The 27631-nt window shown below is 43.6% G+C and overlaps 4 protein-coding genes across 7 annotated transcripts in view; 1 reads left to right on the top strand and 3 right to left on the bottom strand.

Moving 5' to 3' along the window:
* LOC125022304 (NLR family CARD domain-containing protein 3-like) overlaps positions 1-10733 on the bottom strand; it is a 28959-nt gene extending 18226 nt beyond the window's left edge. The window contains exon 1 of the mRNA XM_047608834.1: positions 10288-10733. The gene's annotated coding sequence lies outside the window, so the exon portion shown is untranslated. The remainder of the gene's footprint in view (positions 1-10287) is intronic.
* On the bottom strand, positions 1753-10271 carry LOC125022299 (protein NLRC3-like). Its single transcript, XM_047608826.1, has 10 exons — positions 9789-10271; positions 7899-8015; positions 7676-7789; positions 7367-7445; positions 6995-7223; positions 5005-6799; positions 4750-4923; positions 4456-4629; positions 3480-3526; positions 1753-3259 (listed from the first exon to the last, which is right to left on the bottom strand). The coding sequence occupies exons 1-10, from the start codon at positions 9833-9835 to the stop codon at positions 3045-3047; spliced, it is 2991 nt and encodes a 996-aa protein (XP_047464782.1). The 5' UTR covers positions 9836-10271; the 3' UTR covers positions 1753-3044.
* Positions 10734-14767: 4034 nt separating the features above from the next.
* Positions 14768-19010, bottom strand: nudt13 (nudix (nucleoside diphosphate linked moiety X)-type motif 13). 3 transcript variants are annotated; one of them, XM_047608295.1, is made up of 10 exons: positions 18831-19010; positions 18013-18153; positions 17031-17123; positions 16668-16810; positions 16479-16586; positions 16292-16398; positions 16076-16201; positions 15893-16004; positions 15307-15461; positions 14768-15225 (listed from the first exon to the last, which is right to left on the bottom strand). In XM_047608295.1, exons 3-10 carry the CDS (start codon positions 17111-17113, stop codon positions 15016-15018), a joined length of 1044 nt encoding a protein of 347 aa, XP_047464251.1. In that variant the 5' UTR covers positions 17114-17123; positions 18013-18153; positions 18831-19010; the 3' UTR covers positions 14768-15015. The 3 variants fall into 3 exon arrangements, with proteins under 3 accessions (XP_047464251.1, XP_047464252.1, XP_047464250.1); XM_047608296.1 differs by lacking the exon at positions 18013-18153 and having other exon boundaries at positions 18820-19010; XM_047608294.1 differs by lacking the exon at positions 18013-18153.
* A 572-nt stretch (positions 19011-19582) lies between these two features.
* On the top strand, positions 19583-26408 carry rpp30 (ribonuclease P/MRP 30 subunit). 2 transcript variants are annotated; one of them, XM_047608233.1, is made up of 11 exons: positions 19586-19747; positions 20730-20788; positions 21131-21256; positions 24817-24888; positions 24965-25054; positions 25132-25248; positions 25350-25379; positions 25523-25560; positions 25889-25968; positions 26047-26121; positions 26278-26406. In XM_047608233.1, exons 1-11 carry the CDS (start codon positions 19666-19668, stop codon positions 26346-26348), a joined length of 840 nt encoding a protein of 279 aa, XP_047464189.1. In that variant the 5' UTR covers positions 19586-19665; the 3' UTR covers positions 26349-26406. The 2 variants fall into 2 exon arrangements, with proteins under 2 accessions (XP_047464190.1, XP_047464189.1); XM_047608234.1 differs by lacking the exon at positions 21131-21256 and having other exon boundaries at positions 19583-19747; positions 26278-26408.
* The last annotated feature ends 1223 nt before the right edge of the window (positions 26409-27631 follow it).

The raw sequence follows: 27631 nt of genomic DNA, 5'->3' as shown, positions 1-27631 counted from the left end.
GGGAGGCACAGCGGCTTGGTGGTCAGCTGATGCCTCCCAGTGAGAAAGTCCGGGTTCGAGTCCAGCTCGGGTCTTTCTAGGGGGAGTTAGCAGGTTCTCTCTGTGTCTGGTTGGGTTCTCACCAGGTACTCCGGCTTCTTCCCACCTCCAAAGGACATGCTCGTTAAGCTGATTGGTGAATCTAAATTGACCCTAGGTGTGAGTGTGAATGGTTGTTTGTCTCAGTGTTTGCCCTGTGATAGGCTGGCGACCTGTCCAGGGTGTACCCCACCTCTCACCTGATGACTGCTGGGATAGACTCCAGCAACCCCTGCGACCCTAGTGCAGGATTAAGTGGTACGGAAGATGAGATGAGTTGGGGTTTCCTAGCGCAGGTGCAAAGAACAGGAGGCGTCTGGACAAGCCCATCCTTAGAGCTGGCTCGGTTCTGGGGAGGAGTTTGGACTGTCACGGAAAGGTGCTACATGAGGAAAGTTGAGAGCATCCTGGACTGTGACAGCCACCTCCTTCACCGCACCCTGGCTGGACAGGAAAACAGCTGCAGCCAACGGCTTCTATCACTGAGCTGTAGGACGGAGCGCTTCAGGAGGTCATTCATCCCCACAGCCATCAGAACACACAACGCTAACTGTTAGCAGGCTAACAGCTAATGGCTTGGGTGATTGCACCATCTGTTGTGCATCTGTGTCTGCATACAAGACACTTTACTTTAATGAAACTTTATTTAACAAACACTGAGACACTTTGGATCCGGACTGAGACACTTTAAAATGTACATATATATATATCTCATGTCTGGGATTGTAGATTGAACTGTATATTTTCAGAATATTTTCTTATAATTCCTACCTTATTGTTACACTACACTATTTTTTTTTATTTTTTATCTTATTCAATTTTTTCTCCTTGACTCATACTCTTATGTCTATGTCTAGTCACATTTATGTTCTCTGTTTGCTTAAGACTTGGACAAAACAATTTCCCTGCGGGGATCAATAAAGTGTTCTTGAATCTTGGGCAGACAAGGGTGAACAAAGGTGTCTGGTCTATTAAGTCTTGAACCGTCATCATGCCAATGGAATGCTCTATTTTGAGATCCAGTGTAAGGCCTTTGTGTGTGCAGATGATTGTCGCTTTAAGTGGGCACAGGATGTCTTGTCCCAATAAATTAATTGGAGTGCTTTCTGAGTATGCTGTTATTAATTTTCCTGACATTTTCATGTGCACCGGTCATGTTAGAGGAATTACTTGGGTTGTCCCAGACCAGCCTACGGTTTTGATGGACTGATCTGAGAGGGGGAGGGAGGAGTCCTCGCTGCCCATACAGGAATGGGTGGCTCCTGTGTCCACCATAAAAGCATATTCTTGATTCTGTATTTCAACAGCAGCAGTGGGTTCCTTCTGTGGTTGTGTTAACATGACCGGTGACATGTGTATCCCCCCTGGCTTCTCTAGGTACCCCTATTGCCACTCTCTTGCTGGCCCCACCCATGGACTGATGGGGCAATCAACGCGACGATGGTCTTTCTGGTCACATCTCCAACGTACCACCACTCCATCTTGCTCTGTGTTCAGTTGTGCATGGGATTGTGCACACCTTCGCGATGATTCTCTCCGTCCAATCGGCCTGGCTATCCAATAAATTTTGTGTCAAATAGGAGACCTTTGTCAAAGAAAGCCCCCGGCAGTTGTTCAATTCAGCCTGGTGGAGTCTTCTCTTTGGTGTCTCGAAGAAATCGTCAGGAGTCAGCATTCAGAGCATCAGAGTGGTCTTTATTGCCATCAACAAAGGAGAGCAGTCTTACAGTGCACAGAAGTTCTCACAATCCCACTCTAAAGTGTAAAAGCCTTTGTTCTCGTCTTGTATAATTTGGGGACTTCACAGGTCACACCTTCTGTCCATCCCCTACATTTTAACCAATTACACCATTAGAAATTGTCATCATCACTGTTGCTGAGGCTTTGTGACCTTAGAATCTAGGAGGCCTCATCTTATCTGCAGGGGTGTGTGGCTGTTCGCATCAAATGCCCATCGTTTTTTTTGCTTTTGCTTTTAACATTGTGATGATATCCAGTACCTTTTATTGATTTTTCCAAAGGTTATCCACTAATATCACACCAGTAGCTTCAGAATTCCCCTATTTTTATTTTTGCCCATTTTAGACCCTTACTTCTAAGTGTTTTTTTTTCTTTTTTTTTCTTTTTAAATAATGAAGCTTTTTACAAACAAACTGTGAATTTTACCAAGTGGAATAAGTGTAACGATGTTCTGCATACCATGTGCCCTTACACACAATTTTCTTTCTCAACCAGTACTAGTAGATGATACTGGTTCAGTTATATTCATAATGATAGACATGAGCATTACACACAGCCTGGTCAGAAAAAGAACTCATCACTTGGATCTTACTGAGCTCATAGTCCAGTGCCTCCTGGTGGATCATTAGTTCTACAAGTTATTTAAGACCAACTGATGCAATGAGGAGCCTCTCATTTTCTTAAACAACCATGTGTAAAGATAACCCCCATCTCATCTCATCTCATCTCATCTCATCTCATCTCATCTCATCTCATCTCATCTCATCTCATCTCATCTCATCTCATTTGAGATAAAACATATTCTGACATGAAATCATAGTCAGTGATTCATCTGTGAACCAAAGAGAATCCACCATCAACATTTAAAGCAGAGTTGAAGCTGCTGTCACTTTAAAGACTCTCCTTCCTTCCTACAGAGAACACAGAGACACTGAGGAACCAGGAGACCAGGCTCTAAATCCAGGAGAGAGAGGTTGAGTGAATGTGGTGTTGAAGGTGTGGAGGTGGATCAGTTTGTTAGAGGACACTCTGTAGAAGGACAGAGTTCCAGCAGGACAGTCCACATACACTGAGACTCTGTTAGAGACAGGGGACGAGGGGACGGATGTTTCTCTGTTATTGTGCCAGACATAGTAACCACGATGATCAGAGCAGCTCAGACTCCAGGACTGATCATTGCATCCAAACACACAGTCATTCATGTTTCCTCTCCGTCTGATTCCTCTTTAACTCACTGATATATCAACCCCTCCGCTCCACTCAACCTCCCAGTAACATCGACCAGTCACAACATTTCTACACAGCAGCTGATTCCAGATAAATCTGTCTGGATGATCAGGATATGGCTGCTCCTCCTCCACATATATCACCTTCCTGTTGTTGTCAGATAGTTTGAGGTTTCTACTGACTGAGTTTGTGTCGACTTCAAGTTCACAGAAATCTGATATAGAGAAAAAGACACAACCCAGCTGCAGTTTATCATGTGACACATCTGATGGATTCATTCTTTCTTTACTCACTGATCTGTTGTTCATTCATAGAAAGTTTAATGGTGATACTTTAGATCAGGATTCTCTTGTCAGTGATGATTAAATGAATAAATACCACAACTATCAGCTTTGATTTTAAACTGACAGTTTGTCATCATAAGTCAAACTTACACTTCCTCACATCAGGTTTTAACCTCTGCTCTCCACCATGGTCCATCCTGGAGGAACAAACACACAAACAATGATTTTGTGGATATGGATACAGTGGATCAGGGCACTCTGCTTTTTTTTTTTCTTTTTATGTTTCTCCGTACTGCATTTTGTGGGTGCCTTAAATCAGTACAGATGTGTTGATTCATCAGAAACAGAGAGTCAGCAGAGACTTTATGAATATCCCAAGACTGATTTTATAACAGCAGAAGTGCAGCCGATCACTGGCGACGTCACTATTACACATTTGTTGCCTAGGAGACAGAGGAGACACTGTAAACAAACCGGAACAAGAGGAGTGGACTGCATGCTAGGCTACAAGCTAATCCTCATAGTTTGTTCCTGAAGAATGCTAGGTGTATCAGCAACCAAAATGGCTGAGGATTGTATAGCAAGCGAGGGACAGTTTTGTCGCAATTGCCACTGAGACCTGGTATGACAATAACTTTCCAGACATTCCAACATTCCTATGGTTGTGCTACAAGTAAACTCTCTTAACTGAGAAGTTTGGACTATGGCCAATGCAAAGGTGGATTAGTTATCCACAACTCATGGTGTACAGCAAACAGTGTCATTATAAATGTTTGCATAAGAGGAGCTGTATTATCTGATCAGCATATCAATACAATCCAATACACCAGAGGCAGCTGTAAATGTGGGTTAAATCAGTGCTTCCCAAACCCATAGATCCATAAACTTTCCACTCAGAGACAATAACATCCTGGATCGGGTTTATTGCAACGTACAGGGAGCATACAAACACCATCTTTCAAAGTGTTGCTGAACACCAGGAAGTTGGGCTTTCTGGAAAAAAAAGCTTTCAAACTCCCTGTAACACTCAAAATATATATATTTTTTTTGCATGGTACGATGCTGATCAAAAAGAAGAAACTGGGGCTGTCCCACATGTGGAGGGGTTAGGGTTATGTGTCCATACCTGAGAGTGTCCAGTCTCCAGAGTGGATCCTCCAGTCCAGCAGACAGCAGCTTCACTCCCTTGTCTCCTGGATGGTTGTAGCTCAGGTCCAGCTCTCTCAGATGGGAGGGGTTGGAGCTCAGAGCTGAGGCCAGAGAAGAACATCCTTTCTTTGTGATCAGACACCCTGACAGACTGGAGATAGAAACATATCGGAAACTCAAGAAGAAGAAGGAAAATCCTCCACATGTTGAACTTGTACCAACATGAACCTAAATCAGGATTTAACTGATCAACAAGCAGCTGTATCCTGACCTGAGAGTTTCCAGTTTACAGTGAGGACTCTCCAGTCCAGCAGACAGCAGCTTCACTCCTGAATCCTGCAGGTTGTTGTTACTCAGGTCCAGCTCTCTCAGACTGGAGGACTGGGAGCTGAGAACTGAGGACAGAGCTTCACAGCTTCTCTCTGAGAGGTTACAGCTGCTCAGCCTGAAGAAGAATCAACATCAAATGTTTTATTTGTCATTTACTAAATGAATCATGTTTCAAATAGTTCCTAAATCCACCTACAGAGCTTTGTTGGAGGCTTTGACCACTGGCAGCAGCCTCAGAAGAGCCTCCTCTGAAGCAGAGTATTTCTTCAGGTCAAACTCATCCAGATCTTCTCCTGATGACAGTAAGATGAAGACCAGAGCTGACCACTGAGCAGGAGACAGTTTATCTGTGGAGAGACGTCCTGATCTCAGGGACTGTTGGATCTCCTCCACTAGAGAACCATCATTCAGTTCATTCAGACAGTGGAACAGATTGATGCTTCTCTCTGCAGACACATTCTCACTGATCTTCTCCTTGATGTACTGGACTGTTTCCTGATTGGTCTGTGATCTACTTCCTGTCTGTGTCAGCAGGCCTCGTAGGAGAGTCTGATTGGTCTGCAGTGAAAGACCCAGGAGGAAGCGGAGGAACAAGTCCAGGTGTCCATTTGGACTCTGTAAGGCCTTGTCCACAGCACTCTGATGGAGACGTGTTAGTTTTTCAAGTAATTTAGGCCACAGAGATGTAGTTTGTTGTTCTTCCATCAGGTTGACTCCAGAGTTGATGAAGGTCAGATGGACATGAAGAGCAGCCAGAAACTCCTGAACGCTCAGATGGACGATGCAGAACACCTTGTCCTGGTACAGGCCTCTCTCCTCTTTAAAGATCTGTGTGAACACTCCTGAGTACACTGAGGCTGCTCTGATATCGATGCCACACTCTGTCAGGTCTGATTCATAGAAGATCAGGTTTCCTTTCTGCAGCTGATCAAAAGCCAGTTTTCCCAGAGACTTAATCATCTTCCTGCTCTCTGGACTCCAGTGTGGATCTGTCTCAGCTCCTCCATCATACTTGACCTTCTTGACTTTAGCCTGAACCACCAGGAAGTGGATGTACATCTCAGTCAGGGTCTTGGGCAGCTCTCCTCCCTCTCTGGTTTCCAACACATCCTCCAGAACTGTAGCAGTGATCCAGCAGAAGACTGGGATGTGACACATGATGTGGAGGCTTCGTGATGTCTTGATGTGGGAGATGATGCTGCTGGCCTGCTCCTCATCTCTGAACCTCTTCCTGAAGTACTCCTCCTTCTGGGGGTCAGTGAACCCTCTGACCTCTGTCACCATGTCAACACACTCAGGAGGGATCTGATTGGCTGCTGCACGTCGTGTGGTCATCCAGAGGCGAGCAGAGGGAAGCAGTTTCTCCCTGATGAGGTTTGTCAGCAGCACATCCACTGAGGTGGACTCTGTAACATCAGTCAGGATCTCAGTGTTGTGGAAGTCCAGAGGAAGTCGACACTCATCCAGACCGTCAAAGATGAACACAACCTGGAAGTCTTCAAAGCTGCAGATTCCTGCTTCTTTGGTTTCAGTGAAGAAGTGATGAACAAGTTCCACCAAGCTGAACTTTCTCTCTTTCACCACATTCAGCTCTCTGAAAGTCAATGGAAATATGAAGAGGATGTCCTGGTTGGCTTTGTCTTCAGCCCAGTCCAGAGTGAACTTCTGTGTTAAGACTGTTTTCCCAATGCCAGCCACTCCCTTTGTCATCACTCTTCTGATTGGTCCATGTCTTCCAGGTGAGGCTTTAAAGAGGTCTTCTTGTCTGATGCTTGTTTCTGGTCTGTGTAGTTTCCTGGATGCTGTTTCAATCTGTCTGACCTCATGTTCATCATTGACCTCTGCAGTCCCTCCCTCTGTGATGTAGAGCTCTGTGTAGATCTCATTCAGAAGGGTTGAGTTTCCAGCTTTAGCAATTCCCTCAAACAAACACTGGAACTTCTCCTTTAGATCAGATTTAACTTTACGTCCACACTCTGCAGCACCAGTTCCTGAACAAACAAGAAATGTAATTAATCAGTGATATAACAATAACATTTACATGTGACTGTTTTCAGTCCAGTAGAATTCATAGATCTGATTCAGATGTTTGCATCATATTAACATCAGAGTGTAGAAATGTAAACTTGTCCCATGTTTCCTCCATTTCCTCTTTCCATCCAGTTAAAGCTGTTAAATCCTCTTACTGCTCTGCAGACAGTCAGCCAGCTCCTCCTGCTTCATTCTCCTCAGGAAGTTCACTGTCATCTTCACCAATAAATCTCTGCTGCTCCTCCTCTGCTCTTCATCCTCACCCTCCAACACCTCCTCATCCTCCCTCTGACTCTCTGAGCATTCTGGGTAATCTGGACTCACAACCTTCTGGATCTTCTTCAGCTCCTTCTTCATAAAACTGACCATTTTCTCCTCCAGCAGCTGGAACAGAATAATAATCTCCAGTCACGTTGATGTGAAAGGCTGCTTGTGGTCAGCATGCAACATGAAGACTTCTCCAAGCAGAATGGTAGTTTGTGCTTGTTGAGGTTAGCAGTAGCAGCTGTGATTGAACATTTCCTCACCATGAATATGGAGTCCAGGTCTTTGTGATGCTGCTGCTCAGACTGATGACTGGAAACCACTGAGATCTGCTGCTGACGTCTGTGGAGAAACATCTTTCATTCAAACTCACTTCTTTAACAAACACACTTTGGTGATGATCATCATTTTATTGATGCCACAAACACAAGATGAGAACAACAAACCCTGCTCTGATGACTGAATGTGGTGTTTAACAGAGGAAACTAAACTACAGATAAACTCTGGACTAAAACATGACAGACTAATCAACACAACTGAACAATGATGAATAGATCTGTGTTCATTCTGACCCTGGATCAGCAGACTTCTGTCCATCTTTGAAGTTAATACGTTCACCCATAGACCAGTCACTCTTTATGGACACAGTTGTGACTCCAGAGGGATCTGGTCTTTGCTGATGGATCCTGTTAAAACACAACCTGGATTAACATCCTGAGTAAATTCTTTCTGGATTCTTAAGTTTTAATGCTAAATATTTGGTTTGTTTGTTCAGATAAATGCTGTTCTTCTCACCCTGGATCATCAGACTGGTGTCCATCTTTGAAGTTATAAGGTTCACCCATAGACCGGTCACTCTTCATGGACACACAGCTGTGTTCAGGAGAATCATGTTTCTGTTGAAGGATCCTCCTCCTTGTTATGATATGTTAGAGAAGTCAGTGAAGAGTGGGAACGTGGAATGATGCTAATCTTATAGATAAAGTGCCGTTTGAAGGATTGAGGAAAGAAATTATTCAAAGCATTTCAAACTTAGACCTCAGGCTTAGGGATATCACAGCTCATACACAGCAAGGGTGTGAAGGCCTGTGGCTGTGTGCACGGAAACCTCTGTGGAGCAAGGCATCAGTAACAGAAAGAAAGAAGTGCATCTTAGTGCTTCCTCTTGCCTATGAATCTACTCCACTAAGGCAGTGTCACAGGGTAAGCAAGGACAGTGGGTGAACTGGGAGAGTGTAGAGAAAAGCAAGTTGAAGTGGAGAAAGCTGTGGAGCATGGAGGTTAGCAGGGCAGCTAAGGGTAGGTGGAGCCTGGGAGCTGAGAGCCGACACAAACCAGCTGATCATCCCAGTGCAGATAGTGAGTAACTGGCTGAGACTGAACATGCGGTTGTGGTCAGAAGTAGAGAAGGTAGTGTATTTTATTGAACTTATTGTCCTGTGGGAAGACAGAGTTGAGGAGGCTAATGAGCGCAAGAGAACTAGATATGCAGAGATGGCAGCAGAAGCTGGACAGCAGCGGTGGAGGCGGAGGTTGGTTGCCGTGGATTTGTAGCAAAATCCACCATTGCTCTCCTGCGTGAAATTAGCATTTGTGGCTGCAAAATAACTCATAAAATATGAGGTGTGAATTTTCCAGTCTTTTTTTTATTATTGTTATTATTATTTTTTTTTTAATCAAACTTACTAAAAGTTAAATCTAAACATTAAATGATAAATATAAATGTAATTGTTAAATCTAATTGTAAATATTTAACATAAATGTTAAAGGTTGAATATGAATGTTAAATATTGCGCTAGGTGAAACTAAACATTTAACCAATATGCTAATTAACGCTGCAGTACCAAAATTAAAGCTTCATTCTGAGCAGTGTTGTGATAGGACTGCGTCTCTTTCGGATCTTTCTCTCTCCATGCTGCCATTCATTGACTGGCTGACTGCATGTCCCATTTTTATTGGAAAACGTTGGCAGAGCGATTTTTGACTAAAATTCAGACTTTCATGCATCTACATGTTCAGGTGCAGCTCTGCAACTCTGAACCACGACTGCATCGGTAAGTTTGTCTTCCAACTAGCTTAGTATGATTAGCATGGAGGAAAAATCTGTCTAGCTAAGACTAGCAGAAGATGAACCAACTCTTTGCTAGATTAGTTGGCGATCAACATGCACCGTACGGACCACATTTGCTTTGACATCATCCTAATGCTAATGCTACTGTATCTGGAAAAAAATGTCTCCTCAGGGCTCCACCCACTATGAACATGTTAGAAATAACACTTACATTTAGATTTAACATTTAGTTTTGGAGCTGAATATAGGAGAAATTGTGTCTTCATTTTGTGCAACTAGCCCATGGTGATGGGCCTAACTTAATGAAACACTGGTGAAGGGAGGTGGCCATAGCTGGTGTCTTCTTGTTAGTTGCTAGTGACTGAGTGCTGGCCTGCTGGTCACCCTGTTTTTTTTTTTTTTTTTTTTTTTTTTTTTTTTTTTTTTGCTTATTTTTTGTGTGTTTTGTTGTTGTTGTTGGTGTTTTTTGAAATAACAGGACAAACTTCAGGAAACATGAAGGATTATTTTTGCAGCTCTAGATACTCTTCTATTTGATGGATGAATGTGTCTTTATGTCTCCTGCTGCTAGAATGTGTACAATACTAGATGAAGCATCAGTTTAGATTTCTTACCCTGGATCAGCAGACTGCTGTCCATGTTTTCTAGAGCCAGCAAACATCAAATAGTTATGTTGAAAGTGTCCATAATGATCATCATGATGATTTATCTTCACCTTTAAATACTAAACAACATGTTGTATTGGTCTGATGACTGAGGAGACAGAACTAAGACTCTGGAAACATGGAGAAAAGATGCTGCAGCATGAGTTGAATCATGAACTGTTCAAGATGAACTTCACTCCTCAGTGTTGGAAAAGAGAAATACACTGTAAGACTGATCCAAGCTGTCAGACCAGTCCTCACATTCTCTGTTTACGTGAACAGAGCTGAGATTAAACTCTGTGACACTAACATGTTTAAATCACTGTAAAATACTTTGATACCTGGTAGAATCACATTATGTTTTAAAGATGTTTTAAAACAGCCAATCAGCATCAAGAAATATATGAAATGTACGGATACAACACAACATGATCAGAGTGATCCAGTTAAACATTTCCAGGTTTCTCACCTCAGGTCGACTTCCAGACACTTTCCAGATTCATGTGTTGAGAAGAAGCTGCTCGTTGTCCCTCATTAGTTGTAAAAACTCATCAGAGTGACTTTGAAACCAGTCTGACCTGTAGCAGAGACACAGGAGTTCATCAGCTTCAGTTCTTGTGTTAAAGTTTTGTTCAGTTCAAAGTCCCATCTGATCAGGAACCACCTGGATGTGTTCTTGTCCCGGCTGCTTTAACCAGGACGGATCAGGAGGTATCTAGTGTGTACTTTGTACTGCCAGGTATCCCAGAATGCATTTCATCAGGAAGAGTTTCTACTTGTCTAATGTGAACGTTGTGTACTTGTTGTTGGTCAACGCCCCCAGTCAGAGTCAGAGGAGACTGTTTCCTGGTTCCTTCCTCTTACCGGCCTCAGCTGATTGGATGATTCATGTGTTGGAGGCGTGGCTTTGATAAAGGCTGAAAGATAAAGATCTGAGCTCACATCAGGTTCCACCTGTTTCACCAGTTTTTAACCAGTGCTCTTTTGCACTTCGTCCTCAATTGAAGTGTTACCGTAAGAGCATATAAAAACAGCCCTTCAAAATAAAAGCGTCATTCATGCACACAGTCAACTGGTAAATGGTGAATGAATTTAAATTTTATGAAAATAATTAACAAATTAAACTCATGTGAAAAGTAACTAAAATATTACAAAACTGAAGGGGCTTTTATTCTGAGACTCCACATTTATATTTATATTGACATTATTTGACACAGACATACAGTTTTCATTTCTGTTAGTCCTTATTTTTTATTAAGTTATTTTTATTAGTTATGCTGCTATAGGCCTAGGCTGCAGGGGGACGATGCACTGAGGACATGTCCTCTCCTTTTTCTTCTCTGGCTCCTGTCCTCTAATATCTTATCATTTTATTTTCTATCTCTTATAATTTACTAACCACTGTGTCTCCCTCTCTCCCTCCATCTTCTTGTGAGGGTCTCTGGTCTGGAGGCTGAATATCTGACCTGTGGAGTTCTAAGCTACATCTGCTGCCGTGGCCTCATCAACCAGCCCAGTCTTCATGGTCTGGAGTCTGTGTCTCAGACCTGTGGAGCTCCATAAACTACATCTGTCCCAGTCTTCATGTCCTCCTCCAGGTGTCCACTCCTACCTAGATGAACTATTCACCAACCTGCCCATGATTCCTGTTATACTCACAAACTGTCACAGATCATCAGCTATGTGTTATATTACTAGACCCTACATGTTTCCTTCAGCTTGATGTTTGTATCTGTGACAGAAGTTAGTTTATCTTGTTTCTCCTGTTCTTCTTCTCTCTATCTTCTCTGGTTCTACCCGGCTGGTCTTCAGCAGATGGTTCCTCCATATGAGCTGGTTCTGCTCAAGGTTTCTTCCTGTTAAAGGGAGTTTTTCCCTCAGGCTGCTCTGGAGGTTTCAGGCTGGTTTTTGTGAAGCGTCTTGAGACGATTTGTGTTGTTATTGGCGCTATATAAATAAAACTGAATTGAATTGAATCATCACCTTTTACCAATTGACAGCATGCATGAATGACGCTTTTATTTTGAAGGGCTGTTTTTATATGTGGTAAACTAATGCTTTAATTAAGGATAGTGCAGAAGAACGTGGCGGCTGACTTTACTCAGTGTATCGTGTGTGTCTCACACAGGACTGAAAGTATCTCCAGCACCGTGTCGGATCTCATGTGGTGCTCAATTAAAAATAGGTCAACGTTTAGAAAAAAAGAAAAAAAAATGTTCATGTGGGATATTGTCAGATTCAAGGAGTCAATTGAGTTTAGCCAGGTTAGCACGAGGAGAGGTCACTTCAGCACTGGACAGCTCCCCTGGACACATCTACTGTCGCCCATTTTAATGAATCTTGGAATTTATGGGAAAATAACAACTCAGATGGACTGAACCCTAGAGATTCTTGTTCCATCTCCCTTATGACACAGGTTTGAACCCTGGTCTGTCTGTTCCACCTTGCTGACCTTCCCAATAAGAGGATTTATACCATAGGCCTCCAATCCTAAGAAGAAAAGACTGAGCACCACCCTCCACTACTGGAGGTTAAGGCCTAAGGAAATAAGCTAACATCACCTTTCTGTTCAGAAATGAACTGTTTTCATTAATAAAGACAGGTTGTTTAATTCAGTAACACTCTCAGACTCATGACTCCTCTGCAATATCTGAAGAACATGAGTGACTGTGATGACTTTGTCTCAGGCCCAGTACAGCACAGGGTGTTGAACAATGAAATACACACTCACATTCAGTAACACACCTCTTACAGGACAACAAAATAATTCACGCTTCCACATGTAATTCAGAGTATACAGTTTATTTTCATTTTTGTCATATTTGTCATAGTTTTCACTTGTTCTCACCAATAACTCAAAACTTCATTGTGTCTTCCTTAATCTTTCAGTGTTATTTGATTCTTTTAGTAAGACAGGAGGGATAGGTGAGAATTTTAGATACCTGACATGTTTCTGCAGTCTGATTCAGAGGCATCATCCGGTGGAAGTGATGTGTACGCCCCGTGCTGTCCGATGGTCTCTGGAGAAGAGAGTCCCATGTGCAGGAGAGCATGAATGCTCATGGTCTGGTCCACCTCCTTCCTGATCTGGATGGTCTCTGTGATCCACCAGCAGCATCATGCATCAAAGCATGATGCTGCCTCCACCATGTCTGACAGTAGCTACTGTCCATGCTGGAGATGATGCTTGGCCTGGCCTTCTGCGTAGCAGAACATTAGCAGGAGGAAGATAAAGCTGGAAACTGGACTCATCTGACCACAGAATCTTCTTCCAGGTCCTGACTGTCCAGTTCCTGTGTTCTTGGGGCTAAGCTCTGTCTCTCATTGATCAGGGTCATTGGTTGCTGTAGAAACCCTTGGACGTCCAGATGTTGGGTCGTCTGTATTTTTGCAGAGTGGATCCGACTGATGAAGGACTGAATCTGTACTTCCTGGTGATCTGGAGGCAGCTGGACCTTCCTGGCTGAGAACCTGGATCTTCTTTAGGTTCCTTGTTTTAGACGTTTTAGTCTCTGAAGAACTTTCGAATGTTCTGGCTTTATATAGACACGAAGCAACAGAACAATGTCTCTTAATAAAAAGCACGGCCTTCATTAGTAGATCACTGGAACCAAAATGACCCAGGACTCAACATTTCTGATGTGTTTTTATGGAACCAGGTCCGGTTAGGGAGAAAAATCTGACATGTTTTAAAGAAGTGATTGACCCGGTTTATGTGACTGTGTTTTCTGCTCCACAGCACAGCTTTACATTGTGTTCAGCTCTGATGTGGTTATGTCACTCAGCCCACTCATCACAAAGGACATATCCTATGACATATTCAGCAACAAAATCCAATGGAGTGAACTGTCAGGAAACGCTATCTTACTGCTGAAGTGGCTTCTAATTTTATCAGACTTTTAAGTGACATTCAGAATTTTTACCGTCCTCCTGTGGTTTTAATGTGGAAAGTTTTAACAAGAAACTAAGTTCAGCTCTTGACCCAGTGGCTCCATTAAAAGTGAAAAAGACCACTACCAACACAACACCTCCCAAACCAACCAAACAACCAAACAACTAAAGAGAAACTGTTGTGTAGCAGAAAGAAGATGGAGGAAGAACAAATTAGTGGTCAACTTTCAAATATTCTGGGAAAACAAACCATCTACAATAAAGCAATTAAAAAAACAAGTCAGGCAAAGCTGATACAGCTGATGCCTCATTAATCCTTCTTTTAATAATTCTAGCAGAAAGTCAGCCAGCTCCAACTGTGAAGAATTTGCAGCGCATGTCAGCTGTAATTGTATGTGTAATATATATATATATATATATATATATATATATATGATATATATATATCGTATAAACGTATTTATGTGAGAGAAAACACTAGAGAAGTTTGATACTGAAGTGTTTAGTTTTAAGCAAAATTTCAGAGAAACTTGTTTTAATGAGTTAAATGATTTTATAAACAACCACAGTGTATTTGATCCATATCAATCAGGACTTCAGACAAACCGCAGCACTGAGACTGAGTCCAGGCGTTAAATGACCCCAGGTCCAGAGTGGATATGAGAAAACTGTGAGAAAACCTTGGTCCTACTTGATCGACTGCTGCCTCCGACACAGTGGTTCACTCAGTTCTTTCTGACAGACTTCATAATCTGGTTGGTTCTGTTTGTAATCGGCCTAAATCTTAGCGACAGAGACGGTTATGTTACCTTAGAGCAGTGTTTCTCAGTCCACTATTCATAGGTACAGGGGGGATTATTGTGTAGCACTTTGTGCTACATTTGTATGAAAAGTGCTTTTGACGCTAGTCTGGATCTACCACCTGTGTCACTACAATAAATCCTAGAACAGAAACACGATTATAAGATGAAGGTGACAGCTGGTTGACAACCAGAAGGAACATAACTAATGATGTCACCAGGGGGCGTCTGTGACATCACTCTCACTGAATACTGAACTGACGCTCACTAGCCACTTTATTAGGAACACCAGTTAACAGAAATCCATTCTAGTACAACATCGTGTTTGTGTAGAACTAGAGTCTGTGATGACATCATTAACAGAAACATGAAGGATGAAGGAGTCTGGTTCTGTTCAAAGAGTCTGACTCTGAATCTCACTCACTGACCAGAGACAGGAAACTAAAACCAGATCCAGAGTTCTGGTCCTCACAGGGGTTCTGGTCCAGCTCAGACCGTCAGGGTTTTTACTGTACATCCACAGGCTGAACATCCTCTCTGAGTCTCTGGTGGTGTGTCCACTCTGTGATGAGGCGGTAGGCGATGGCGTGGGGGGGGGGCAGCCAGAGGACGGGGGCGTGGCCTCTCCTGGGAGGAGTCTTCACCTTCAGGGCGCAGGTGATTTCCTCCAGAGTGAACCAGCGAGCGTCTTCCAGCTCCGAGTGGTCCACGCTCAGCTGGACAGGAAACCACGGCAGGTCACATGACGCAACATTAAAACACACACACACACACACACATGATGAAGGTGAGCTCACCTGAGAGTGGGCGGGGCTAACGGAGGCATGACAGCCCAGCATGAAGGAGCTGTGAGGAAAAGGCCAATGCTGTGAGGAGCTGTAGGAGACGCCCTGAACCTCCAGGCCCACCTCCTCCGCCACCTCCCTGCACAGAGCCTCCTCCAGACTCTCCCCTGGACAGAAAGACAGACAGAGACAGAGACAGAGACAGACAGGGAGAGACAGAGACAGAGGGGTTAGACAGACAGAGACAGAGACAGAAAGACAGAGACAGAGGGGTTAGACAGACAGAGACAGAGACAGAGACAGAGACAGAGACAGAGACAGAGACAGACAGGGAGATAGACAGAGACAGAGGGGTTAGACAGACAGAGACAGAGACAGAAAGACAGAGACAGAGGGGTTAGACAGACAGAGACAGAGACAGACAGGGAGATAGACAGAGACAGAGGGGTTAGACGGAGACAGAGACAGAGACAGAGACAGAGACAGCGACAGAGACAGAGACAGAGGGGTTAGACAGAGACTTAGACAGCGACAGAGACGGAGACGGAGACAGAGACAGAGACGGAGACGGAGACGGAGACAGACAGGTGAGACTGACCCATGTCACAGAATCCAGCCAGAGCGCTGTACATCCCCTGAGGGAAGGACGACTGACGTCCCAACAGACACCGTTTCCCATCAGAGACCAGGACGATCACCACCGGGGACATCTGCACCCACATCAAGACAAACCCTTAGAGACCGGGCAGGACCGGGTCAGACCTGGACCTGGTTCAGGTACCTTGGGGTAGTAGATGATGGAGCTGCTGCTGCAGACCCTCTGGCTGCCGGCCTGGTTCCGGTGGGTGGGTTGACCCGTGGAGCTGCAGAATCTGCTGGTCTGATGCCAGCGGAGCAGAGCCTGACCCTGCGGGACAGACCGGACCAGGACATGGATCAGGTCTCACAGATAAAACCATTCTCCTGGGGTTGAGACGGACCGGCTGCAGTTCCTCACCTTGGCCACTAGAGGCGCCTCAGCTCCTGCCAGCAGGAAGAAAGCTTTCCTCAGGTCGACGAAGGTTCCCTCACACTCTTCCTCTACTGCAGCCTGGTCCAGTTCTCCTGAACACAGACCGCAACATCAGACCAGACCCTCCAGAACCAGGAGCTCACACAGAGAAGGGGACAGAACGTCTTCTCACCAACATCCAGACAGAACTGAGCCTGGTTCTGATCAGAGCAACCAATCAGAACCGACTCTTCCAGCAGGGATCCACGAGACCCGAGTCTCTGAAGGACCGACTCCACATCTGGAACACAGAACACAAAGACCGTCTGCTTCCACCTGAGGTCCTGTCTGGTTCTGAGGTCCTGGTTCTGAGGTTCTGTACCTGAGCAGGTGAGAGCAGCTGGTCTGAAGGTTCCTGAGTTGTTGCGCTGCAGCAGAGGAGAGAGTTGATGGAAGAGGAAGATGGTTCCAGTCTGGAGGGCAGCAGCACAGGCAGCATCATCCTCCTTCAGCCTGTTGACGAACCTGAGAGGAACAGATAAACAACTAGTATCTATCTATCTATCTATCTATCTATCTATCTATCTATCTATCTATCTATCTATCTATCTATCTATCCATCCATCCATCCATCCATCCATCCATCCATCCATCCATCCATCCATCCATCCATCCATCCATCTATCTATCTATCTATCTATCTATCTATCTATCTATCCATCCATCCATCCATCCATCCATGAACCTCGTCCTGGAGATGAATCCGGAGCAGCATCGTATCAGAGGACGTCTTGGGACAGTGAGGAGGATCCTCAGAGGTTTCAACATGGCCGCCGGTCTGGAACAACAACAGTCACCGTGTTATTTGTCGGTGTTTGTCTGTTTAGGTTGGGTGGTGTTTAGGGACCAGGTGGGTCTGGAGGTTCCCTCTGATCAACGGAGCTCGTTGGGACCCAGAGGGAGAACGACGGGAGGATATTTAGTGTTTTACAAGACCTGGATCCAAGCAGACTCCCCAGACCACGGTACGTTTAAGACTCTACGGGTGGACAGAGACATGAAGACGGACAGAGACATAGAGACGGACAGAGACATAGAGACAGATAGAGACATAGAGACAGATAGAGACATAAAGACAGATAGAGATGTAAAGATGGACAGAGACATAAAGACGGACAGAAACGTAAAGACGGACAGAGACAGAGACGGACAGAGACATGAAGACGGACAGAGATGTAAAGACGGACAGAGACATAAAGACGGACAGAGACGTAAAGACGGACAGAGACATAGAGACGGACAGAGACGTAAAGACGGACAGAGACATAAAGACGGACAGAGACATAGAGACGGACAGAGACGTAAAGACGGACAGAGACATAGAGACAGATAGAGACATGAAGACGGACAGAGACATAGAGACAGACAGAGACATAAAGATAGACAGAGACATAGAGACAGACAGAGGCGTAAAGATAGACAGAGACATAGAGACAGACAGAGGCGTAAAGATGGATAGAGACGTAAAGACGGACAGAGACATAGAGACAGACAGAGACGTAAAGACGGACAGAGACATAGAGACGGATAGAGACATGAAGACGGACAGAGACATAGAGACGGACAGAGACATAGAGACGGACAGAGACATAAAGACGGGGGAATGCTGTCCAGGGAGCTGGACATTGACTTCAGGAGGAAGGGGACACAGGGTCTGGACAAAGTACCTGGGAGTTTACGTGAAGAACAGAGTGGACTGGAGGGACAACAGGGACAACAGGGACAACAGGGACGCTGGACTAGAAGGACCTGAGCACTTCAGGTTTTTAATGGAGACTTTCTTCCAGTCTGGACTTTCCTGTGTTCTTCTGGGAGCAGAACCAGTGAAAAAGACATGAGTCAAAACACTGGACACTGGAAAGGAGGACACTGTCCAGCTGATAACTGCATGTAATTAATGTTCACTCTGACACATGATTATTATTCCTACGTATAAACTCTTTATTCTATAAATTAATTTATACATTATTCTATATAAACTTTATATTATTTATATATTATTCTATATAAACTGTACATTATTCTATATATTATTCTGTACAAACTTTATATTATTTTATATATTATTCTGTACAAACTTTATATTATTCTATAAATTATTCTATATAAACTGTACATGATTTTATACATTATTCTTTATTCTGTACATTATTTTATAAATTATTCTATATAAACTGTATATTATTCTGTACATTATTCTATATATTATTCTGTACAAACTATATTATTCTGTCTGTAGTTCTTGGACATTTGTTCACCTGCTAATCCTGTAAATGTTTCTCCTATTATTTTTATTCTACTTTACTAGATTTTATTTCATTTTCCTTTTATTTGAACAGTTTTGATTAATCTTTCTTTTTTACTGGTTCTTGTGAATGTGCAGCTAAGCTACTGTGACTCATTCGCCTGCGTCTGATTAAATGATTAAAGTCTAAGTTGTGATGTTCACGCACGTAAACACGAGCTTTACTCCCATTAAACTCACAGTCAGGTCCGGGCACAAGTTTAAAGTTGACAGATTTTGAATGGAGTCTGGTCTGAATGATCCTCGGGTTTCAGGTCTGAGGTGATTCAATAAAAACAAATATAAACATGTACAGCAAAGGCGTTCTTCTTCTTCTTCTTCTTCTTCTTCTGCTGCTGCTTCTTCTTCTTCTTCTTCTTCTTCTGCTTCTCCTTCTTCTTCTTCTTCGTCGTGTATTTGAGGTAGTGCTGCAGCTACTCCCTGTGTCGCTGCCTCCTGCAGGATAAAGGTATTAATTACCTGCCAGATATAAGATAAATAATGAAGTCAAAGAAGTAGCTCATAAAATAATTCACTCACCTAAAGTTTGTCTACAACGATTCTAAACAGATGTCGACGTAAACTGATCTTTCTGTGAACATGTTTTTCATTTATTCTGGTCTCGTCACTAAATTATGGGATGTTTCCTGCCACTTGATTTCTACTTGGACTGAACCACATTTCCCCTTTTGCTTTGAACATATATATATTATTTGTATTGTTCAATGTTTTATTATTATTATTATTATTATTATTATTATTATTATTATTGTTATTATTATTGTTATTTGTCATTGTTAAAGTGTGTTGTACCTCCACGTCATGCTGCTCACTTCTACCTTAAATTGTCCCTGGGACAATCTCTGGACTTTATTTCTTAATAAAGGTAATAAAGTTGTTTTTTTTTTTGGTTTGTTTTCTTCTGCGCAGCCTCCTGCTGACACCAGGAAGAACCACAGTTCCCAGGAGGCCTTTCGGCTGCACACGTGTGTCGTGGATATTGAGTACATGCATCTAGTCGAGGACCCGCAGCATCATGTCTATGTTCATGGATCTAAACGTGATGTTCTCGGCCGATAGGAGCAGATTACAGGCGCTCATAGAAACGGCCGCTCACCGTGAGTCTCCTCCGCCTTAAATCTCCACTTTTCCAGCCGGACCTCTGCTGCTGCTGGCGGGGAGCTAACGCTGCTAGCCCCGCTGCTACTGGTACTGGAGTTTATCGTCACTGAGAGTTTCTCTTAAAGTATTAGTGAGAAATAATTAATGAGCCTTCGTAATGAGTAGACTGTCCTTACAAACCACTGTACCAGGCTCCATTCAAAAACCTTCACATTTAAGGTTTTCCTTGATTTCTGAGACATTAAAGAGAAACAGAAACAACTCAAGACATTTTAACAACAACCATGAGTCTGTGGAAAATCCAGGAGCAAACAGGGCAGCGTTTAATGTATGTGACTGGTTTATTATAGATCAGCACATTTTACACCAGACTCCCTTTAACATTGTGCTGTTTGAGCAGGATCTTCATGGACCAATCACAGCTGTTTGAGTAAACGCTGCATGATGTGATCTGTCGTTTTTATTTCTTCCGGGTTCACTGATAAAAGTCATTATAGGATTCAACAACTTTGATTCCTCCACAACAATAAAACCACTTCTGAGTTATGTCTTTAAAAAGAAAAGAGACCAAGACCATGAATGAGCTCCAACATGTTCATCAACAGCGTTCAGTTTAGTTTGGGTCCTAAATAGGCTGGAATGAGAGGAGGTTAAAAAAACGTATTTGTTTAATTTAATTTAATTTAATTTAATTTAATTTAATTTATTTTATTTCGTTTTTTGTTTTGTTTGTTTTATTTTATTTTATTTTGTTTGTTTTATTTTGTTTTGTTTGTTTTATTTTATTTTATTTTATTTTGTTTGTTTTATTTTGTTTTGTTTTGTTTTGTTTTATTTAATTTAATTTAATTTTATTTTATTTTATTTAATTTTGTTTGTTTTATTTTGTTTTGTTTGTTTTATTTTGTTTTGTTTTATTTTGTTTTGTTTTGTTTTGTTTTGTATGACGTGTTGAAACGTGTCTGTTTGCTCCTGCAGTCGGTTTCTCCACCGTCGCCATCAACTACGTGTTTGAACCCACGGCTAAAAAGAAGCAGGTGAGTTTGTACCTGCAGCTCGGGTCTGGGTCTGGGTCTGGGTCCGGGTCTGTGTCTGGGCCCGGTCCGGGTCCGGGTCCGGTCCTGGGTCTGGGTCCGGGTCCGGGTCTTGGTCCGGGTCCGGGTCTGGGTCCTGGTCCTGGTCCGGGTCCGGGTCCGGGTCCGGGTCTGGGTCCTGGTCCTGGTCCGGGTCCTGGTCCTGGTCCTGGTCCGGGTCCGGGTCCGGGTCCGGGTCCGGGTCTGGGTCTGGGTCTGGGTCCGGGTCCGGGTCTGGGTCCGGGTCTGGGTCTGGGTCTGGGTCTGGGTCCGGTTCCCCCCTCTAACTGGTCCCTCTGTTAACAGGACGTCCCGACTCCGACTCCCATCCATGAGCTGATTGGTCCAGAGATGCCCCTGGTCCAGGGCCGCTCTCGTCCAATCAGAGCGCTGAACAGACTGACCGTGGTGACGTCAGACTCCGCCCACTTTGTGAGTTTGATCAGTGTTCAGTCACATTACACCTGAGACCAAAGGGCTGTTGCTCAAAACCAGGATAAGGGATTAATCCTGGATATGTTGGTTATCCTGGATGATTATAGCCTCAAGTCGGTTGCACAAAAGCAGGATAACTTTATCCCGGACCAGTAACCATGGTGATTTATCCTCTGCAGCGAGTCTGCCCCAGACCAGGATCAGAACCAGGATCAGATCAATCCTGTGTTGGATCTGTTGTCAACACTGTGAGAGATTAAGGTGGTTTTTCTACACATGTAGACAATTTCAATTATTCTGCATCCAAATATTATAAATACAGTTGTTTCATTTGCCGGTTGACTTTTAGTTTAAGTCGTATTTATTAGCTTGTGTCAGTGGAGAAAAGATTTGAGTAAGAAAAAGACGCAGCAAGAAGGTTCATTCTGAATCTTAATTTTGAATATTTTCCTTATTAATACAGCACCAACACTGAAGCTTCAAAAAGATACAAAACCAAACTATATAGGAAAAAGAATATATCACTACTTAAACGTTTGGACAACAGTGCAACTGACAGAAGATCATTTGAAAGAAAGGGACTTTACTGTTGGATGTAAAGGGTTCCACATTATGCTGACTTTGCTTTTTAACCCTTCATTCATTTGTTCTTATTACAGTCAGGTCCAGTGTCAGTAAAGGCTGCTTGTTGAATTGCTGTTAGAGGTTTGATTAGTGTTTGATCAGTGTGTATTATTGTAGTGATTAGATTTTTACTTTTAAAGATTTCTGGAGTTGCAAAGATGGTTTCGATTATGTCTAATGATGGCAACATAGTTAGTATAGTAGGTAAATGTAGTAGTATATATAGTAGGTATAGTACAGGTCCAGTTCTTCGTTCCCCTGTTTCCTATTCATGATGGCATGGCCTCTTTTGGAGGATGTACTTGATGAAGAAACGCTCATCGTCAGACGAAACTTTGGACGTGAAAGAGTTTCAGGGAGAGGTCAGACCAGTTGGCATTTGGAGACGACTCATTGAAAGACACAGATTTTCTGGTGAAGGGCTGAGGTACCTATGCAGGCTCCTCTGTCCCAAAACACAGCAGACTGCTGGAAGCCATGCTTTAACATTACGGTTCCTTGCAAGTGGGAGCGTCCTGTATTCAGTTGGGGAGGCAGAGAACCTCAGGAAAGGAACCATTTGCTGCACGTTTCCTGGCCCTGAAGTCACTCATTCACACAGAAGACTTCTTTAAAACAAGGAGGACTTCTACAAGGTTGCAGGTGCCCTGAGTCCTGCCTGCGTCATTTCTTTTGACTCCCCTATCGACCCTCTAACCCACCCCAGCAGGAACAGGGCTCGCATTGAGGCGACATCATTGCAGCGCGCACAGTGCTACACAACACAGCAAGCGTAAGAGAGGACATCGTCCACTAGTGGCTGTGGAAGTTATCTGGGAAAATGCTCCGATTTGTTTCCTAAGTGCTGAGTTTAGAATTTTGTCCAGTAAATGATCTTGTACTTTTTCTGTGGTTGTGCATTTTACTTTGTATTAGTTGTGCACTTTGTAGTTACTTCATTATTCTACCTCTCCAGTCGACTGAATACGTCACATTCAAGGTAGAAGAAAAAAAGCACACAATTAGTTTGTTGTTTTAGCTGATGGGAACAGCTGATGGGAACAGCTGATGGGAACAGCTGATGGGAACAGCTAATGGATGGATCAGCTGATCCCCAGAGAACTGCGTGTGTTTTGTTCCTGTTTTGTAGTTTTAATTTCTTCACTCTTCTTGTTTCTCAGCTTTGAGCCTGGAGTAGAGAGAAACAAGCAAACGTCACGAGGACTAACACACCACGTCACTATAACGGTTACAATGTGCAGTTGAATACTCGCCTCACGTTCCAGTGTCTGGTTTCCTCAGCGTTCCCCGTTTAATTTCTCTACCAGCTCCATCAGTCCCAGGCTTCTTCTTTCTCTCTGGACTTTGAGTTGTGTTAGCTCAGTCTGTTTTTATAAAACTCTTGTAGTTTGCGGATTCTGTAGAAGAAACGTCAGTTTAGCAGCAGCATTTGTGCATCGTATAGATTTACTTCAGACTATTCTCACTATGTTCCCAGCCTGATTGACTGAACACATTTTTATTAGCACCACATCACTGACTTCATAGGCCAGTGATGTGAGATCTCCAGTGACTCGACAGAACGCATTGACATTTTAAAGGACAAGCCTTAATTTAATAAATGAACAGTACTGGATCTTCTGGTGGCTCCAGATGTGTAACCGTGTCCCCAGACGCTGCAAGAAAATCCTCAGTCAGACAGTAAAACATTGTTTGATCTATAATGGAACAGTATGAACGTCTTCAGAAGATGCCACTTTGTTCCGTCACGGTTCCTCCCTGGATCTCCTCCATCACTGGCCTCCCTCTATTCAGCTCGACTCCCAGCTCCTCTGCTGGGGTCGAGTCCCGGCTGGGTGGACCAGCCCTGGACCGGTTTATGTGCTTTTCTTTTTACTGCTAAAACCATAAAGAAATTCATTGTCAGCAGACAACAAACCCATCACTTCATTTAATAAATGGTGTTTAGACTAGAATAACATAACTCAGCAGACTGCAGAATATTCTTATACTTCGCTGCCTGGTTCTTTTCTGGACCGACAGGTTTGTTCTTATGATGGATGGATCAGAACACAACATGGGGAAATAGATTCAACACAGAGTAGATCATTTCTTTGAGCTTAATTAAACTCTACGTAACGTGAGTAACATGCACTTCTATGGGCCACATTAAAGCAACAATAATAATAATAATAATAATAATTAACTATTGACTACTGGCTACAAACAGCTACTAAACAGCTACTAAACAGCTACAAGCAGCTCTTGCTCAGCGACGGTGAAGTACGTCGCACGTCCCTGATCCACATTCTTAGCGGTGATGCTGCGATCGATCTCGTGTTCTTCTGAAATCTAACGTGAACACGCTCTTATCCCAACAATCCACACGTGTCTGGATTAAACCGCGTCTTTTTATCCTGGCTCAGCAAACATGCAACCGATTAATCCAAGAGAGCATCAACGAGGTTCAGTCAAACCGGGTTTCCTCACTTATCCTGGACGTCTTCATTCAACTTTTGTGCAAGACGACCTGAGACCAGAGACCAGAGACCTGAGGACTCTCTTTACCTGTTAACCTGTGTGTGTTACCTGTATGTGTTACCTGTATGTGTTACCTGTGTGTTACCTGTGTGTGTCTTACCTGTGTGTGTCTTACCTGTGTGTGTGTTACCTGTGTGTGTTTACGTGTGTCTTACCTGTGTGTTACCTGTGTGTGTTACCTGTATGTGTTACCTGTATGTGTTACCTGTGTGTGTTACCTGTGTGTATTACCTGTGTGTGTTACCTGTGTGTATTACCTGTATGTGTTACCTGTATGTGTTTACCTGTGTGTATTACCTGTGTGTTACCTGTGTGTGTCTTACCTGTGTGTGTTACCTGTGTGTGTTTACCTGTGTGTGTTTACCTGTGTCTTACCTGTGTGTTACCTGTGTGTGTTCCCTGTGTGTGTCCAGAGGCCCAGTGCAGCAGAGTACCGTCGGTTCGACCTCCTGGCCGTCCAGCCAACCTCAGAGAAACTCTTCCATGTGAGCTTCACTGTCTCTCAGTTCATTCCAGCGTTGTGATGCGTTCACTGACTCCTGTTGTGCTGTTTGTGTTCAGGCCGCCTGCACCTCGTACGACATCGACATCATCTGTGTCCCAGTGACCGACAAACTGCCCTTCTTCTTCAAGAGAGCGCCAGTCAACGGGGTAACCATGGCAACCGCGGCCAGCGTAGGTGGAGGCGTGGTGTTGGTGTGTATTAATGTGTGTATTGTTGTGTTGAGGCCATAGACAGAGGTGTGGTGTTCGAGGTCTCCTACTCCGCTGCCCTCAGAGACTCCACCCTGAGACGCTACACCATCGCTAACGCCGTCGCCCTCATGGACGTCTGCAAAGGAAAGGTAGGAACGTCCTGTGGCGTGGTGGCGTGTGATTGGCTAATGGCGTGTGATGTCACTGTGATGTCATGGGTGAACCTAAGGTCACTCTGTTTCTCTTTCAGAACGTGATCCTGTCCAGCGGCGCAGAGAAGGTCAGACATCACACACTTCATCACTTAATTAATCCGTTAATTGATCAGTTAATTTATATGTTAATGGATCCGTTAATAATTAATAAACTATTGAGACTTTGATCTTTATTGATTGATTTATAACCTGATTTGTTGATTTTCAGGCTCTGGAGCTCAGAGGACCATATGACATCACCAACCTGTATCCTTACTGACAGCTGGTGGGAGCAGCTGGTGGAAACAGTCGGTGGGAACAGCTGGTGGGAACAGCTGGTGGGAACAGCTGGTGGGAACAGCTGGTGGAAACAGTCGGTGGGAACAGCTGGTGGGAACAGCTGGTGGGAACAGCTGGTGGGAACAGCTGATGGGAGCAGCTGATGGGAACAGCTGGTGGGAACAGCTGGTGGGAACAGCTGATGGGAACAGCTGGTGGGAACAGCTGATGGGAACAGCTGATGGGAACAGCTGATGGATGGCTCAGCTGATCCACAGAGAACTGAGTGTGTTTTGTTCCTGATGTGTTTGCTCAGAGGTTTGTTGTTCGGTTTGTCAGACCGAGACTCTAAAGAAGCCGTTTCCTCCACATGCAGAGCGGTGCTGCTGCACGCAGGTAAACAACAACATCATTAACATAATATACACAATAAACAACAACAACAACATAAACAAACACGTCATATGTCCACAGAGACCAGGAGGACGGCCAGTGGCATCATCTACACCAGCAGACTCCAGCAGGAGGCGCTGCAGGACTCGGACCACGGTGAGTTAGCTTCTGATTCTCAGTCCTCACAGATCTGGGGCCTGTTTCACAAAGAGGAAGTTAAACTCTGTCAGGTTTAAATGACCAGGCTGGAGTTATCCTGCTCCCTCTGGGTTCATTAACCCAAACTCAACCTGTGTGTGTTTACCTGAGCAGGTGAAGCTCCTGCAGCCAAGAGACCCAAAACAACCCCCCCCCCTCCTCCCCCCCCGACACTGAGTGAGTGACAGCTGAGGAGGAGGACAACGACTTTCATTTCTTCTTCAATCTGCTTCATTTCTTTGTGTTTCTAAATAAATCTCATGAAGAATCACTTTGTGTTTCATTTATTGACTCTGATGAACTCAAAGGTTGTTGTTGTTGTTGTGTATAATCATGACTCAAAGGTCACGATTACTATCAAAATATAATAAACATGACACAATAAAACGGGTTCAGACCAGATCTCGGTTCATGTGGAAATGTTGGAGTGAGTTCAGATATTTTTCTTGATATTTTTATAAGACTAAATATTTTGACCTGTGACCTGGACTGTGAAGCTCCGCCCCTTGGGTTTAATTTTCTGCAAAAAACACACAGCACGTTTCAGTCAAGTATTTTATTTTGAAATCATCCTGTTGTACAAAAGCTGGCCTCTGATTGGTCAGCCACCAGGAAATGATGTCATCAAAAATATGTCTGTACAAGAAGCTGCTTTACATTTAGTCAAAGTAGAAAAGATAAAAATCTGCCTCATAAAAATAGAAAATCTGGTTCCCAGCTTTAATTAATGTCTCGTTAATTTCTGACACACATTCAGTCCCTTTTTAAAACAGCTGATTACACAAAAACCATCCTCAGATTTAACGACAAATACGAGAAATGTGTCGACTGATCACTCGTTTAATATTAGTCTGTAATCAGTTTGATATTAGCTTCATTTCAGTTTGTTTTAATCTGTTTGTTTTTAGTTTAATATTAGTTTCATTTCAGTTTGTTTCTAGTCAGTTTGTTTAAATCAGTTTGTTTAAATCAGTTTGTTTAAATCAGTTTGTTTAACTTTAAGTTTCATCTCATTTTGTTTCTTTCTCTCTCGAGTTCCTGTTTCCATGAATCATTGATCAACAACAGAATCTAAACTCAGATTCTCAGCAGCTTCTGAACTGACGGACGTTTGGATGATTCTTACAAACACCTCACTGACCTGTCAGATGCTAAGCTAATGGGTCAGATGCTAAGCTAACTAGCTATCCTGAGATATAAAACTGTGTAAGAGCCCTTCACTTCTCAGGAGGAGTCTGGAGATCTGAGAACTCTCACTGATTATTGATTAGCCAACGCTAGTGATGCCTTCACTGTCCCTCTGACATTCAGCAAGAATGAGACTGGATGGTTGTGACTCCTCATCTTCCTCCTCCTCCTCCAGGAGTGTACTTCCTTCTCCTCCTGATTCTCCTCCTTATTATCTTCCTCCTCCTCCTCCTCTAGGAGTGTACCTCCTCCTCGTCCTCCTCCTCCTCCTCCTCCTCCT

The sequence above is a fragment of the Mugil cephalus genome, chromosome 16 (genome assembly GCF_022458985.1).
Source record: "Mugil cephalus isolate CIBA_MC_2020 chromosome 16, CIBA_Mcephalus_1.1, whole genome shotgun sequence".
In the NCBI taxonomy this organism is placed as follows: Eukaryota; Metazoa; Chordata; class Actinopteri; order Mugiliformes; family Mugilidae; genus Mugil; species Mugil cephalus.
The sequence above is the reverse complement of the archived record's forward strand: the minus strand, read 5'-3'. Positions and strand labels throughout refer to the sequence as shown.